At 61.2% G+C, this 14977-nt stretch overlaps 3 protein-coding genes across 4 annotated transcripts; all 3 read left to right on the top strand.

Moving 5' to 3' along the window:
* Positions 1-519: 519 nt before the first annotated feature.
* On the top strand, positions 520-2180 carry LOC135406072 (uncharacterized). 2 transcript variants are annotated; one of them, XM_064640626.1, is made up of 5 exons: positions 520-564; positions 663-706; positions 943-1379; positions 1714-1815; positions 1920-2180. In XM_064640626.1, the coding sequence occupies exons 1-5, from the start codon at positions 556-558 to the stop codon at positions 2138-2140; spliced, it is 813 nt and encodes a 270-aa protein (XP_064496696.1). In that variant the 5' UTR covers positions 520-555; the 3' UTR covers positions 2141-2180. The 2 variants fall into 2 exon arrangements, with proteins under 2 accessions (XP_064496696.1, XP_064496697.1); XM_064640627.1 differs by having other exon boundaries at positions 1749-1815; positions 1920-1997.
* Positions 2181-3739: 1559 nt separating this feature from the next.
* LOC135406103 (histone H3-like centromeric protein A) lies at positions 3740-6996 on the top strand. Its single transcript, XM_064640655.1, has 4 exons — positions 3740-4067; positions 4586-4677; positions 5735-5812; positions 6371-6996. Exons 1-4 carry the CDS (start codon positions 3986-3988, stop codon positions 6503-6505), a joined length of 387 nt encoding a protein of 128 aa, XP_064496725.1. The 5' UTR covers positions 3740-3985; the 3' UTR covers positions 6506-6996.
* Positions 6997-8482: 1486 nt separating this feature from the next.
* LOC135406003 (toll-like receptor 13) lies at positions 8483-13711 on the top strand. The gene has a single exon (XM_064640513.1). The coding sequence runs from the start codon at positions 8508-8510 to the stop codon at positions 11769-11771; it is 3264 nt and encodes a 1087-aa protein (XP_064496583.1). The 5' UTR covers positions 8483-8507; the 3' UTR covers positions 11772-13711.
* Positions 13712-14977: the final 1266 nt, after the last annotated feature.

Genomic DNA, 14977 nt, shown 5'->3' with positions numbered 1-14977 from the left:
GAGTTTTACGGTTCCCCTGGAGGGGTCTGGGGGTCCAAGGGGAACCGGGCACGGAGGTTTTGGGGGTCCTTGGGAGGGTTTGGGGTTTCTAGAGGAGATTTGGGGGGTCCCTGTTGGGGACTGGGGGAGGCAGAGAGGCACAAATCCTCAGTGGGAGCCCCAAAGCCGCTCAGGGACCCCCAAATCCTCTGTGGGAGCCCCAAACGCCCTCAGGAGCCCCCCAAATCCTCTCTGGGAGTCCCAAAGCCGCTTAGGGACCCCCCCAAATCCTCTCTGGGTGCCCCAAATGCCCTCAGGAGCCCCCCAAATCCTCTCTGGGAGCCCCAAATGCCCTCAGAAGCCCCCCAAATCCTCTCTGGGAGCCTCAAAGCCCCTCGGGAGCCCCCTAAATCCTCTCTGGGAGCCCCAAACCCCCTCAGGGACCCCCAAACCTCTCCCGCCCCCCCCTTTCCCTTCTCCGGCCTCCCATTGCCCGCAGCGCCCGCCCGTCATCTCTTGCAACCAATCAGCGCCCGAGAAAGGGCCGTTGGGGAGGGGCCTGGCGGAGCGCGGGCCATGGAGCGGGTGAGGGCTGAGGGGACCCCGGGGACCGGGGGGGATTTTGGGGGGTCCGGGGGGAAATTTTGGGGGTTCCCGCGTCACCTTCCACGGCTTCCCCCCAGGGACTCGGCCTGGAGCAGCGAGCGGAGCGACTGGTGCGAAGGAGGTGGGGGAGCGGCGCAGCCGCCAAGCGACTCCCGGACCTCCCAGGGTCCCCCTCAGTTCCCTGCTCTGCCCTCCCAAGAGCCCCTTGGGGACGCCCAACTGCCCCCCCCGACCCCAAGTACTTCCCCCCGACCTCACAACCCCTCAAATGCCCCCGGGGTCCCCAAACCCCTCGCGGGGAGGGCGATAGGGGGGGGTCGGTATTTGAAGGGTCCCAACCTGCCCTTCCCCCCCCAGCCAGGTCCTGCTCAGGCCCCGCCCCCGTGGGCCACAGGGGGCGGAACCTCCGCTCAGCTCCGCCCCCGCAGGCCCCGCCTCTGTAGGCCCCGTCCCCGACGACCTCCTCATCCAGTGGCGTCTGAAGCGGCGCCGTGGGGAGGAGCTTGCGCTGGACACGTGCCCAGCGGGCGGGGCGACGCAGTGGGAGGCACGTGAGCCCTCCGAGACCCCAATCAGGGGCCGCTTCTGCACCTCCCACCGCCAGGGGGCGACCTCGTCCCGGCCCGACTCCCAGGAGTCCTTGCAGTGGCAACCATACCTGCGGTCACGTGATGCCACTGGAGCCCTGTGGGGGGCGCCATGTTGGGTGTCACGTGATCCTCAGGATGCTCTGCTGCCAATCAGGAGCGACGTCCAGGATTCCCAGCAGGGGGCACCCTCACGGCAGGCACTGGGTGAGGGGAATTGGGGGACTGAGGAGGAATTGGGGGATCTGGGGGAGCACTTGGGGGACCAGAGGGGTAATTGTGGGGCTGAGGGTTCACTTGTAGGGCTGGGGAGGGAATTGTGGGGCTGGGGGGTCACTTGTGGGGCTGGGGGGCAATTGTGGGGCTCAGAGGGATCAGTTACAGGGCCAGGGGGGCACTTGTGGGGCTGTGTGGGTGAACTGTGGGGCTGAGCGGGGGCACTTGTGGATTGAGAGGCACTTGGGGGGTTGGGGGGTCACTTATGGGTCTGGGGGGCAATTGTGGGGCTGGGGCACCCCTTACAGGGCGTGGGGGGGTACAGTGGGGTGGGCCCCCCATGACCTCCAGCCCCCCCAGTTTGTCCCCAGGACCCTGTCCTGCGGCTGCTGCGGTGCCACCGCCGGGCCCTACGGGAACAGCTCTGGTATGCCCCCCCCAGCCCCCCCTCCGATTTTGGGGGGGGTCCTCCTGCCCCTACCCCTTCCCCACATCCCCCTGACCCCCTTTGCTCTCCCCTTTCCCCCCCAGGACTGTTGAGACCCTCCTGGAGCCCACCAGGTACCCCCCCCAACCTGGGGGGGACCAATAAAGCAATGAAACCCCAAAGCTGCAGCTGCACGGACCCCAAAATCCCCTCCCCCATCTTTGGGGTCACTCCAGATGCCCCAAGAGTGTTGGCTCAGGCGCTGTTAGGGGTCTGGGGGGCCTATGAGGGTGTTTGGGGTGGGGTTCTGGGAGTCTGGTCATGAAGGAGTTTTTTGGGGAGGGATTCTGAGGGTGTTGGGGGAGGATCTGAAGGGGGTTTGAGGGTCCCTGGGGCATTAGCAGGGGGCTGTAACTGGCCGTGGGGTGTTTTGGGGAGCCCAGGATGGGCTTGGGGGCCCAGGGGGTTTATCGGGGGAAGGGCCTCACCTGGCTCCTCCACCTTCACCTTCACGGCCAACATGGGGTGGGGGGACACCAGAACGCCCCCACCCCTGGGGGAGGGGTGAATGAGGGGTGCCCCAAATTGCCCCCGGAGCCCACAGAACACCCTCCCTCCCCCCCCCGCTCCCTCCAAACTGCCACCTCCCATTGGCTGCTGCGCCCGCCCATCAACACCGCCAACCAATCAGCACCCGAGAATGCATGGTTGGGGTGGTGCCTTTGGCTGAGTCACTTCACTTCCTGGACTACAACTCCTGTCATGCGGCCCCGTTAGAGACAGGGTTGTCCCTGAGTGCCCCCCAAACAGCCCCCAAATTCCCTCCCCTAATGCCCAAGGGGCCCCAGGCATCGCAGCGATGATGATGATGATGGAGGGAAAGCCATCCCATCACAGCTCCAGGAACAGTTCAGCCTTTAATTAAAACTTCAATTAAAACTGCAATTGCTGCTGTGGGGGGAGGAAGAGGCCCAGGTCCACATTCCATGGGGTCAGTCCCGAAGGAACTGTTCCAGGTCCACATTCCACAGTCCCAAAGGAACTGCTCCAAGTCCACATTCCATGGGGTCAGTCCCAAAGGCACTGCTTCAGATCTCTTTCCATGGTCCCTTTCCTGCCAGGCACTGGCAGGCACTGGGAGCTCCTGGGCCCATGCTGGGAGCCCAAAAGGGACACACTGGGAGCAACTGGGATCAACTGGAAGATACTGGAACCATACTGGATGTACTGGGACCACAACTGGAGCAACTAGGATCATAGTGAGAGCAACTGAAACCATGCTAGGTTCATACTGGGAGTGTCTGGAACCACACTGGGGGCAACTGCTACCATACTGGGACTGACTTGGTCTGATGGGGATCATACTGGGAGTGACTGAGATCATATTGGGATCATTCTAGTAGGGACAGGAATTGACTGGGACCACTGTAATTGTGACTGGGATCAGCTGGGATCATACTGGACTCACACTGGGACTGACTGGAAGTCGCTAGGATCATATTGGGGTTACTGGGATCAAACTGGGATCATTCCGAGAGTGACTGGGATCACAGCGGTAACATTCTGGTAGGGATAGGAATTGACTGGAACCATTGTGGGTGTGACTGGGATCATACTGGGAGTGACTGAAATCATACTGGGATTGTATTGGGAGTGACTGGGGTCATACTGGACTTACACTGGGAGTGACTGGAAATCACTAGGATCATATTGGGGGTGACTGGAATCAATCTGGGAGCGACAGGGATCACACCGAGACCATATGGGGACCATAGCAGGATCGCCGCCGCGCTGAGTGCCGCGGGGCGTGGCCACTGTAGATTTATGCTAACGACTCCGCGGCCGCCGCTGCACCATCGAGTCGCGGCCTCCGGGCGGGGCGGAGCGGTTGCGGGCCGCGATTGGCAGGGGCGGTGCGGACGGAAGTGACGTTAGAGCGGCGCAGAGCGGCGGGAGGTTTGAACGGCGGCGGGTACGGGGGAGTTCGGAGGAGTCCGGGAGTGACGTCACGGCGGTGAACAGGGGGGAAGCACACCCGGGAAGGGCGAGGGGGGGTTTCACCGGCTGCCTGGACCTGCCCTGACCTCCCTCCCCGGTCCCCCCGGGTCCTCTCCAGCGTCTCCCTGACTCCCGGACCCCGCACCGAGCCCACGGTGGGTGCGGCCTCGCCATGCCCCGCCCCAAGCCCACCCCCCGGCGGCGTCGCCCCCCTCCAGCCCCGCCATCGCCCCCCCCGCGCCGGCGGGTACGGAGTGAGTACGGAGTGAGTACCCCCCATAGGGGGGATACCCCTATGGACACCCCTATAAACCCCCCTAGAGCCCACCATACCCCCTATGGACTCCATATGGACCTCCTATAGCCCCCATATCCCCTGTTCCTACAGACCCCCATAAATTCCCTATAGCCCCCCATACTTGCTGTCCCCTATAGCCCCCCATACTTGCTGTCCCCTAAAGCCCCCCATAGATCCCCTATAGCCTCCCCATACCAGCCATCCCCTGTAGCGCCCTATAGATCCCTCGTACCCCCATGTCCACCCAGGCCCTATAGAAATCCCTTATACCCCTCATAGCCCCCTGTACTCCCCCATAGCTCCCCACTGTCCCTCTCACCCCTGCAGCCCCCCATAGATTCCCTGTAGCCTCCTGTGTCTCCCCAGGCCCTATAGATCCCCTAAAGTCCCCTATACCCCTCCTGTGCCTCCCAGGCTCTATAGATCTCCTATAGATTCCCTATAGCCCCCATACCTCCCTTTGTCCCCCTCTAGGGTTCCGCCCAGGCCAGCGGGCACTGCAGGAAATCCGCCGCTACCAGAGCAGCACCCGCCTGCTGCTGCGGCCTCTGCCCTTCTCACGGCTGGTGAGACCCCAAACCAACCCCTGGGAACCTCCCAAACCCCAACACCCACCCTGGGACCCCCAGACTGACCCCCAAACACACCCTGGGACCTCCAAACCCACCCCTGGGCACCTGCCTGCTGCTGCGGCCTGGCCCTTCTCACGGCTGGTGAGACCCAAAAGCAACCCCTGGGAACCCCCCAAACCCCAACACCCACCCTGGGACCCCCAAACTGACCCCCAAACACACCCTGGGACCTCTAAACCCACCCATGGGCACCTGCCTGCTGCTGCAGCAGCCTGGCCCCTTTGCCCACCTGGTGAGACTGCAAAAAACCGACCCCAAAAGCCCAACACCACCCTGGGACCCCCAAACCAACCTCTAGGACCCCCAAGTCCCCCTCAGAACCCCCCCAAACTCCCCAGGGACCTTGCTGGGACCCTCCAGCCCCTCTCAGAACCTCCCAAATCCACCCTGGGACTCCCCAAGCACTCCCTGAGACCCCTAAGTCCACCCTCAAATCTCCTGACAGCCCAAATCCTCCCTGGGCCCCCCTCAAGAACCCCCGGGACCCCTCAAACAATCCCCAGGATCCCTTCAAATCCAACCCAAATTCCCCTTGGGGTCCCCCCAAATCCAACCTAGAACCCTCCAACCTGCCCTGTGACCTACTCAAACTCCCTCTGAGACCCCCCAGATCCACACTGGGACCCCCCCAAAGTGTCACTGTGTACCCCGATCCCCCTCCTGGGATGTCCTCAGGGTGGTGTCCCCATGTTCCTGTGCCTGGGGTATCCCCAGGGTGTCCCCCTCATGATGTCCCCATTACCTCACTCCCCAGGGCATCCCCAAGATATCCCCAGAACGTCCCTGTCCCTGGGGTGTCCCCCGAGTGTGTCCAGGGTGACAACCAGGGAGTCCCAGGATGTCCCCAGGGTGGTAGCCCCAGCCCAAGGTGTCCCCATATCCCCCTCATGTTGTCCCACTGTCCCCCTACTCCCCGTGTCCCCTGCTGTCCCTATGTTGCCCCTATGTCCCTGTGTCCCCTGAGCTGTCCCCGTGTCCCCCCCTGTCTCAGGTGCGGGAGCTGTGCCTGCTTTTCACCCGGGGGGTCGATTATCGCTGGCAGCGCCTGGCCCTGCTGGCCCTGCAGGAGGTGGGGGGGCCCGGGGGGCTGGGGGGGGTCCTCTGGTGGCTTGTGGGAGACCTGGGGGTACTGGGTGGGGGGTCCCAGAGGGTCTGAAGGGGTCCCATGGGTGCTAGGGGGTTCCCATGAAGGTGGGAGGGTCCTATGGGTACTAGAGGGTCCTTGGGGGCTGAGGGGTCCAGGAACGTCTCTGGGTGCTGAGGGGGGCTGGATGGGGCCTGTGGGAGCTGAAACGTTTGGTGAGGGGGGTCTCATGGGAGCTGAGGGGGAGAGTCTGAGAGGGTCTCCATGGATGTGAGGGGGTCTCAGGGGGGCTGAGGGGGTTCTATGGGTTCTGGGGTAGGGGACCATGGATGTTTAGAACCTATGGGTGCTGGGGGGGGGGACTGTCAGGGCACAAGGGGACCCCTCACCCATTTAGGGCCACAGGGTGTTTCATTTCCCCCAGTCCCCTGTGGGTGGGTTTGGAGAGGGTGTCTGGGGGTTTTGGGGGTTGCTGCCTCCTGGGGATGGCTGAGGGAAATCGGGGGGGGGTTGGGGGCTCCCCCTGATTTTTCTGGGGTGCAGGCAGCAGAGGCCTTCATCGTGAGACTGCTGGAAGATGCGTACCTGTGCTCGCTGCACGCCCGCAGGGTCACCCTGTTCCCCAAGGACCTGCAGCTGGTTCGGCGCCTGCGAGGGCCCGAGTGGGGGGGCATCTGAATGGGGACCCCCACCCTGCACTGGTACCCACCCCTCAGCAACCCCAGCCTGGGGGGGGAGAGAGCTTCACACCCCTGATCTTACTGGGGGCTCCTATGGGACCATTGTGCTGAGACACTGCACCACCCCATGGGGGCCTCCCACACTGGGATCCCCCTGAGTATACCCCCAGGACCCACCCCCAGGGGATCTTGCAGCCCAGAGCCCCCTCTCCAAGGGTCGTCCCCATGGGACATGACACCCCAATCCTGATGCCCCAGTCTTGTTTGGTATCCCCCACACAGACCCCTCACCCTGGGACCCCTCCCCAGCCCCCCCATGGGACCCCCACCCCGGGATCCCAACCAACCCTCCCAGGGTCCCAGCCCAGGGTGGGGTCCCCTTCTTGACTCTAGCACCCCTCAGATTATTGGAGACCCCTGTCCATGACCCCCCACTTTGGGAATCCCCCCAGGTCTGCTACACCCCAATAAATGTCTGTGACCCTCCAAGTGCTGCCGGATAAAGGGAAAGAAATGGGGGGTGGAAGGGGGAGGGCTCTGGGGAGATTGGGATGGGGAACACTTGGGGAGGGGGGACCTGGGGGGGGCAGGTGCCACCATGGGGGCTCTGGAGAGATTGGGATGGGGGACACTGGTGGGGGGGTGCGGGGACAGGAGTGTCTCAGTGTTAAAGGGGTTCCTTTTATAGTGGTGGGGGCTGTGTAGGGGGAGGGGTTGTGGGGGTGGGGCTTAGGGGTTCACTTTATGGGCAGGGTCAGTTCTTCAGGGGGTGGGGCATAGGCTTGGAAACAAGACCCTCAAACCTCAGCGACCCCTAAAAGCACCCCAGGGACACACCTGGCACCCCAGGAACCCCCCCTTGCACCTCCGGGATCCCCATCACAGGGTGGGGACCAGGGACCCCTAAACACACCTCAGGGATCCCTACTGAAACCCCAGGGCCCCCCCCGCATTTCCAGATCCCTGAACCCCCAGACCCCAATGCACCCCAATGTCTGTAGCCTAAGAGACACCCCAGACCCCAATAGCCCCCCTAGACCTCCGTAACCCCCCCAGACTGCAATACACCCCCCCATCCAATGCCCCCCAGCACCCTTATAACCCCCCCAGAACCCAGTATCCCAGACTCTGACACACCCCAATCCCTGCAGCCCCCCAGGGTCCCCCCAGGCCCCTATAACCCTCCAGATCCCAATATGCCCACAGACCCTGATGTACACCAGTCCCTGCAGCCCCTCTGAGCCCCTCCATAGCCCCCCCAGCTACCCAAATTCACCAGTACAACCCAGTACAGCCCACTGGAGATCGGTATAACTCAGTACTTCCCCCGAGGAACCAAAACTAGGTGGGTCGGTTTGGGGGGGGGTGGGGGAAGAGGAACCAAGAGCAGGCGGGGGGAGCAGGAATTAAGGGGGGGAGAAGGGCACGGGACTGTGGGTCCCAGGGACCCCTCCAGGGGGGGGGTGACCCAGCTGTGCTTCCCCCCAGCCTCTTTGGGGACACCCAAATCCATCTGGGCAGGGGCTGCCTCCAGTCACGTCACCAGGGGGGTGGGGGAGAGGGAAGCAGTGACACAAAACAATACCTAAAACTTCCCTTTTCTGCCCCAAAATCGCTTGAGGCTGAGGCAGCAGCACGGTGGGATCCCGCTGGGGGGGAGATGGGGGCCCCCAAAATCCCTGGGGACTGGGGGAGAGGGGGGTCCCTAGAGTGTGGATGAGGGGTCCCTGGGGTGCTGGGGGGGCGGTCCCAGGGTGTTTGGGGGGCTCCCTGGAGTCTGTGAGGGGGGGTCCCTGGAGTGGTGTGTGGGAGAGGCCCTGAGCCCTGAGGGGGGTCCCTAAAGTGTAAGGGGGATTCTCTGGTGTTGGTATATGGGAGAGTCCCTGAGCCCCAAGGGAGGTCCCTGGGCTTTAAAGGGGGTCCCTGGGTTGCTGAAGACATTCCTCACTCCTCTCTCTCCCCCTCTCCTGCCTCTCAGGATCCCCCCAGGACAGGGCAGGATGTACGCCCCACTGCTGGTGACACTGGTGACACTGGTGACAGTGCCCACGGGCGTCTCTCCCTACGGCTTCCGCAACTGCATCCAGGCTCCGTGGGACCCAGGGCTGTTCCGCTGCGTCCAGCGCTTCCTGACCACCGTGGGGGCTGCCGTGGCTGACCTCCCGCCCAACACCACCTCCCTCAACCTCTCGGTCAACACCCTGCACCAGGTGCCCCCTGACGCCTTTGCCCACCTCCCGCGGCTCCGCACCCTCGACCTGACCCACAACCGGCTGGAGTTGCTAGCCCGGGGGGCTTTCCGGGGGCTGCTGGCACTGGTCCAGCTGGACCTGGCCCACAACCACCTGTCAGTGCTGCCCATGGGGGTCTTCACCGGGCTGGGCAACCTAAGCACGCTGCGGCTGGACCACAACCCACTGCTCGCTGTGGCCCCGGGGGCCCTGCGGGCGCTGCCCGTACTGGCCACACTGCGGCTGCGGGGGGGCCGGTTGAGTGCCCTGGGCCCCGTGGCCATGGCTGTGGGGCACCTTCCCCGCCTGGATCTGCTTGACCTGTGTGGCAACACCCTGTCAGCACTGGCACCGGGGCTGCCACCTGCACTGAGGGTCCTGCTGCTCTGCAACAACTCCCTGGGGACTCTGTCAGGGGCGGCCCCAGAGGTGCTGCCCGAGGGGCTGCGGGTGCTCGACCTGTCCTACAACAACATCTCAGACCCAGCGCCCCTCGGCCGGCTGCGCCTGCACAACCTGACACGGCTGCACCTGGCTGGGAACCCACTGGACGTGGCACGGCTGCTGAGGGTGGTACCCCCGCGCTGCGTGGACGTGTCAGGCCTGCAGGTGGGCGCGGGGGGCTTGACCGAGCTGTGCCAGCACCTTGTGGGGCCGTGGCTGCGGCGGCTGCAGCTGCGGCACACGGGGCTGGCAGCGATGCCTGCCAATGCATTGGCTGACTGCCCGGTGCTGGGTGCCCTGGACATATCTGGCAACCGGCTGCAGAGTTTGGGCTGCGTGGAGCAGCTGCTGGGCCTGGCACAGCGCGCAGCGCTGGGTGAGCTGGTGGCCGAGCACAACCTACTGCGGTGGCTGCCGTCGTGCCACAGGGCCCCAGTGCTGCGGCGGCTCCACAACGTGTCCCTGCGCTTCAACCGCATCCTGGTGGTCGGTCCCCGTGCCTTCGCCAACACTCCGGCACTGCGGCGACTGCGGCTGGATGTGAACGGGCTGGCGCGGCTGGACCGTGCGGCGCTGTGGGGACTCCACGACCTGCGGCACCTGCGACTCGACAACAACCTGCTCACCGACCTCCTGCCTGGCTCCTTTGCCGACCTGCACCGGCTGCGTGATCTCAACCTGCGCAACAACCGCGTGGCTGTGCTCTTCCCCGGCGCCTTCAGGGGGCTCAACCGCCTGCAGACCCTTGACCTGGGTGGCAACAACCTGCGACACTTGGCGGCCGCCGCGCTCCAGGGGCTGCCCCAGCTGTGCCGGCTCTACCTGGACCGCAACCGGCTGCTGGAGGTGAGCGAGGCGGCGTTCCGACCAGTGCAGACCACGCTGGGCGTGCTGGATCTGCGCGCCAACGCGCTGCGCTACCTGAGCCGGCGCCCGCGGCAGCCACCACCCTTCCGCCACCTGCACCGGCTCTATGACCTGAAGCTGCAGGCGCAGCAGCCGTACGGGCTGCGCGTGGTCCCACATCACTTCTTCCAGGGCTTGGGTGCCCTGCGCTCGCTGTACCTGTCACAGAACGCACTCTCGGCTGTGCCTGCCGATGCCTTCGACGACCTGGCGCAGCTACGGTACCTGACGCTGGCCGACGGCAGTGGTGGGATGGGTGCCCTGCCTGCTGGCATCTTCAAGAACATGAGCCGCCTGCGCAGTCTGGACCTGGAGAGCGCGGGGCTGCGTGGGCTCGGCCCCGAGGTCTTTGGCAATCTGACGCAACTGGAGGAGCTGCGCCTGGCCAAGAACGAGCTGCGCGGGCTGGACACAGCGCTTACCACACGCCTGCCCGCCCTGCGCTACCTAGACCTGCGCAAGTGCCCGCTGAGCTGCAGCTGTGCCAACGTCTGGCTGCCGGCCTGGCTGGCACAGGGACCTGTGCAGGTGGTCTACCTGTACAACTACACCTGTGGCGAGGCGGGCGGGGCCCCAGCATACCTGCACAGCTTTGACACACGTGTGTGCTACCTTGACATGGGGCGATACCTGTTCGCAGGGACAGCACCGGCCGTGCTGCTGCTGCTGGCGCTGCCGCTGCTGCACCACCGTGGGTACTGGCGGCTGCGCTACCACCTGTACCTGCTGCGGGCATGGGCACGTGGGCGCTGGCGGCGGGAGCGGCGCCGCTACACCTACGACACCTTCGTGTCCTACAACTCCGTGGACGAGCGCTGGGTGCTGGAGGAGCTGGTACCCGAGCTGGAGCACGGGGCCCTGCGGCTCTGCCTCCACCACCGCGACTTCCGCCCTGGCCGTGCCATTGTGGACAACATTGTGGATGCCGTGTACAACAGCCGGCGCACGGTATGCGTGGTGAGCCGCGGGTACTTGCGCAGTGAGTGGTGCTCGCTGGAGATCCAGCTCGCCAGCTACCGTCTCTTCGACGAGCTGCGTGATGTCCTTGTGCTCGTCTTCCTCGAGGACATCCCTGAGGCTGAGCTCTCAGCCTTCCACCGCATGCGCCGTGTGCTGCTGCGCCGCACCCACCTGCGCTGGCCCAGCGAGCCTCTCGCCCGGCCTCTCTTCTGGGCCAAGCTCAGGGGTGCCCTGAGTGGTGGGGATGAGGAGGAGGAGGACAGGGAGAGGGAGAGAGGCACAACGGGGATCCCCAGGGAGGTTCCCCCTCAGAACAGCAGCTTTCTGCCCCCAGTTCTCTCTGGGGAATGTGCCCTGAGCAGTGAGGAGAAAGAGGAGGAGGAGGGGGTGGTCAGGGACGAAGGCTGTCCTGACATGACTGGGATCCCTGGGGAGAATCCCCCTCAGAAAAACAGTTTTGTGCCCCAAAATCACTGGGTTTCCTCTGGGGAATGTGCCCTGGGCAGTGAGGAGGAGGAGGACATGGAGAGAGAGGAGAAGGAGGAAGGATGTCCTGGCATGACCAGGACCCCCAGGGAGGCTCCCCCTCAGAAAAGCAATTTTCTGCCCCCAGCTCACTGTTTTTTCTCTGGGGAATGTGCCCTACACAGGGAGGATGATGGCAAGGAGGGGGAGTGGGAGGAGGAGGAGGAAAGCTCCAAGGTAAGAGAGCAGCTGCCCTAGAGCAGCCTCACCCTGGTGCAACCATGACCCCCAGGGACATTCCCCATTAAAAAAAATGGCTTTTTGCCCCCAAATCCCTGTTTTTCCAGTGGGAAATGTACCCTGTGCAGTGGGGACAATGGTGAGGAGGAGGAGGAGAGGGAGGCAAGCTGGACTTCAATGCCCCCAACCCCAGCAGCTCCAGAGACCCTGGAGAATGGTCCTTCCTGGAGCCTCTGGCAGAAAGTACCTTGGGAGACTCGCGGATGATCCCTAGGATTCTGGAGTTTTGGGATACGAAGGATCCAAGGCCTGTTACACCCCCTCTGGAAGAAGAGATCCTGGCAGGTTCTGAAGGGGTTCGAGCTGCTTCAGAAGTGAGTAGCACTGAAGCACAGCTTTTCCTGGCACCCCGACTGCCAGTGCTGGGCTGGATGTTGAAAGGGAAAGTCCCTTCCACACATCATGCCAATGATGCCACATGGAGCCAGTGGATGGCTCTGATCACACAGCAAGATCACACAGAAATCCCAGTTACTCAGGGATCTTGGAAGTTGTCACAAACTGGCCTAAAGGTGAAAATTTCAGACTATCATCATCATCAGAGGAGGAGCCACATGCTGAGGAGGCCCCACCATATTATCAGCTCCCAGAAAATGAAAAGCGTCATGCTCTCTTCACTGACGGTTCCTGATATGTTGTAGGGACAACAGGTGGATTGAGATGCTAAGATTAAAGTGTCTCGGGTGGATCTGGACTGGCAACACTAGAATGAATTATTTCTGGCTCAGTGGGCCCAGGACGCCTCAGGTCATCAGGAAGAGATGGAACATTGGCTCATGATGGAGGGGTGGATTTAACCATAGACACCATGTCCTGGGTTATTCATGACTGTGAAACGTGCTGAGAACAAGAAGGACAAGCAGGTAAAGTCTCTGTGGGATGGGGGATGATGGTGGAAATACAGATATGGGGAGGCCTGGCAGATGGATCACATCATACCCTGTGTTTACAATGGTGGGAACAAGCCCTGGACAGCTGGACACACACCCTGTGCTCACACCACTGCCTGGAAGAAGGTCCTGGGCCTGGAAAAGTGAGTCCTGTAGGAACATGGCCCCTAGAAAGAATTGAGAATTTCAAAAACAGCCTCATGGACCCCTGGGCCAGACAGCTCAGGATGGAGTGGGTGTATCATATTCCCCATCATGCACCAGCCACTGGGAAAGTTGAATAGAACAATGCACCATTCAAAACCACCTTGAAAGCATTGGGTGGTGGGACCTTGAAACATTGGGATCTCCATTTAGCCAAGGCTACCTGGTCAGTTCACACCTGAGGCTCCACCAACTGAGCTGGCCCTGCCCATCAGAACCTCCCTGTACCATCAGAGGGGATAAAGTCCCCATGGTGCACGTGAGGAACATGTGAGGGAAGACAGTTTGGATCAGTCCTGCCTCAAACAAAGGCAAACTCAACTGTGGGATTGTTTTTGCTCAAGGATCTGGGGGCACTTGCTGGGTGACGCAGAGGGACAGGGAAACACGGTGTGTACCTCAAGGGGATTTGGTTTGGGGTGAGAACAGTCTGCGATGTTCAATTGTATAATACTGGTTGCTGAATGACACTGCCACTGTATCCCAGAACTCCCATGGACAACGAGGATGGACTGCTCCAGATACACCAGTTGTGAGCTCCTGATGCAGCTTGAAACCAACCCACAGCACCCCAACCCTGCCCTGGGAGACATCCAGGGTGGATAGAACCCACAGTCATGGACTAAATGAACTTAACAGACACCTCGGAGGGACAGCATTGACTGGGGAAGTGATTCCTGTGCTTGTGTGTGTATGTATATATATATATATACATATATATCTTGTGCTCTCTGTTATTAATATTGTTGCTGTTGCTGTTCCTTTTCTCATCTTGCAGTTTCCAGTAAACAGTTCTTATCTCAACCTGTGATCTTCCCCTTCTGTGCTTCCAATTCTCCTCTCCAATGTGGTTTGGAGAGTCTATGGGAACAATAATATGGAGAGTCTATGGGCAGTTCCATCCCTAAAGCACAACACAAAGCACCCCATGGCCTGGACATGTGCTAGCAGCCCTGCAGGAGGAACCCCATCCTCTGGACAAGGTAGATATTCCCAGGAATTTCAGGAGGTAGAGCAAAACAAGGCTTGTTTTCAAGGAGCTGGTCAAAGTCCTCATCTCTTTTACTTTTGAGGGGGGAGGTAGAGGCCTGGTTTGTGTGTAAAATCTCTCTGTGGATGCTGACATTTACTGAGCCACATGGTGTGAGCTCAGAGCTGGCCCTGCTTGGAGCTGGACATTGGACTGCAGAGCACTGAGCTCCCTTCCCTCCTGAATTGTCTTATGAACTTCCTGACTGGACAGTCCACCTGCCTGTCAGGTGTGCCCTGAATGGCATCCCAAGGCAAAGGAATGCTCCTCCCAATTTAATGCCATGAACAAACATGGTGAGAGTTGTGTCCTCTGAGCCATGATAGAGGTGCTGAACTGCCCAGGTCTCAGCAGAGTCCCCTGTGCTGCCCCACAATGCCCCAGTATGTCCCAGTGGACACCAGGGAGGGTGCGACCCCTTCACCTCTGCTCTCTCAGCATCATCATCCAGCTGCCTTTTCTGCCCAGCTCTTTGTCTGCCCACCCAGGCTGTGATGGCCTCTCTTGGGTAAAAGAACACTGAGGGAGACCAGACCGAAAGTCTTGCTGGAGCTGAGATAAAAAACATCCCTCTCAAGAAACCTCTGCCTTTTAAACTGGGTGAGGAATTGGCTGGATGGAGCAGCCAGAGAGGTGGTCAATGGTCTATTAATTGCAGTGGAAAGGAGGTATGTAGCTACTTGGGTTATTCTCTATAAAACTATAAATATATCACTTCAGAAAATACATAGGAAGGAAAAAGAAGGAAAGGACAAGGGTAGGTAGTGGAGAAGCAAGATCTCACCCCCCATGGATCCAGCAATGAGACCTGATTGTTTCAATTTCTGTGGTCAAAGGGATACTTGAGGTCTTGATCCTTTGGTGTTGGGGGCCCATGAAACAAAGAGTTCAATGTGTCAATAATGCATGCTCAGGTTCACATGGGAACACCCAGGTACTCCCCCAAGGAGGAGTTCCATGCTTCCAAAAGCATGGCAATTCAGGTCCTAGAAATGCAAATTCTTTCTCTTTTTATGGAAATTTGGGAATTAGGATTAAAA

Source organism: Pseudopipra pipra, chromosome W (assembly GCF_036250125.1).
Source record: "Pseudopipra pipra isolate bDixPip1 chromosome W, bDixPip1.hap1, whole genome shotgun sequence".
In the NCBI taxonomy this organism is placed as follows: Eukaryota; Metazoa; Chordata; class Aves; order Passeriformes; family Pipridae; genus Pseudopipra; species Pseudopipra pipra.
This window is presented reverse-complemented; position numbering and strand designations above follow the sequence as displayed.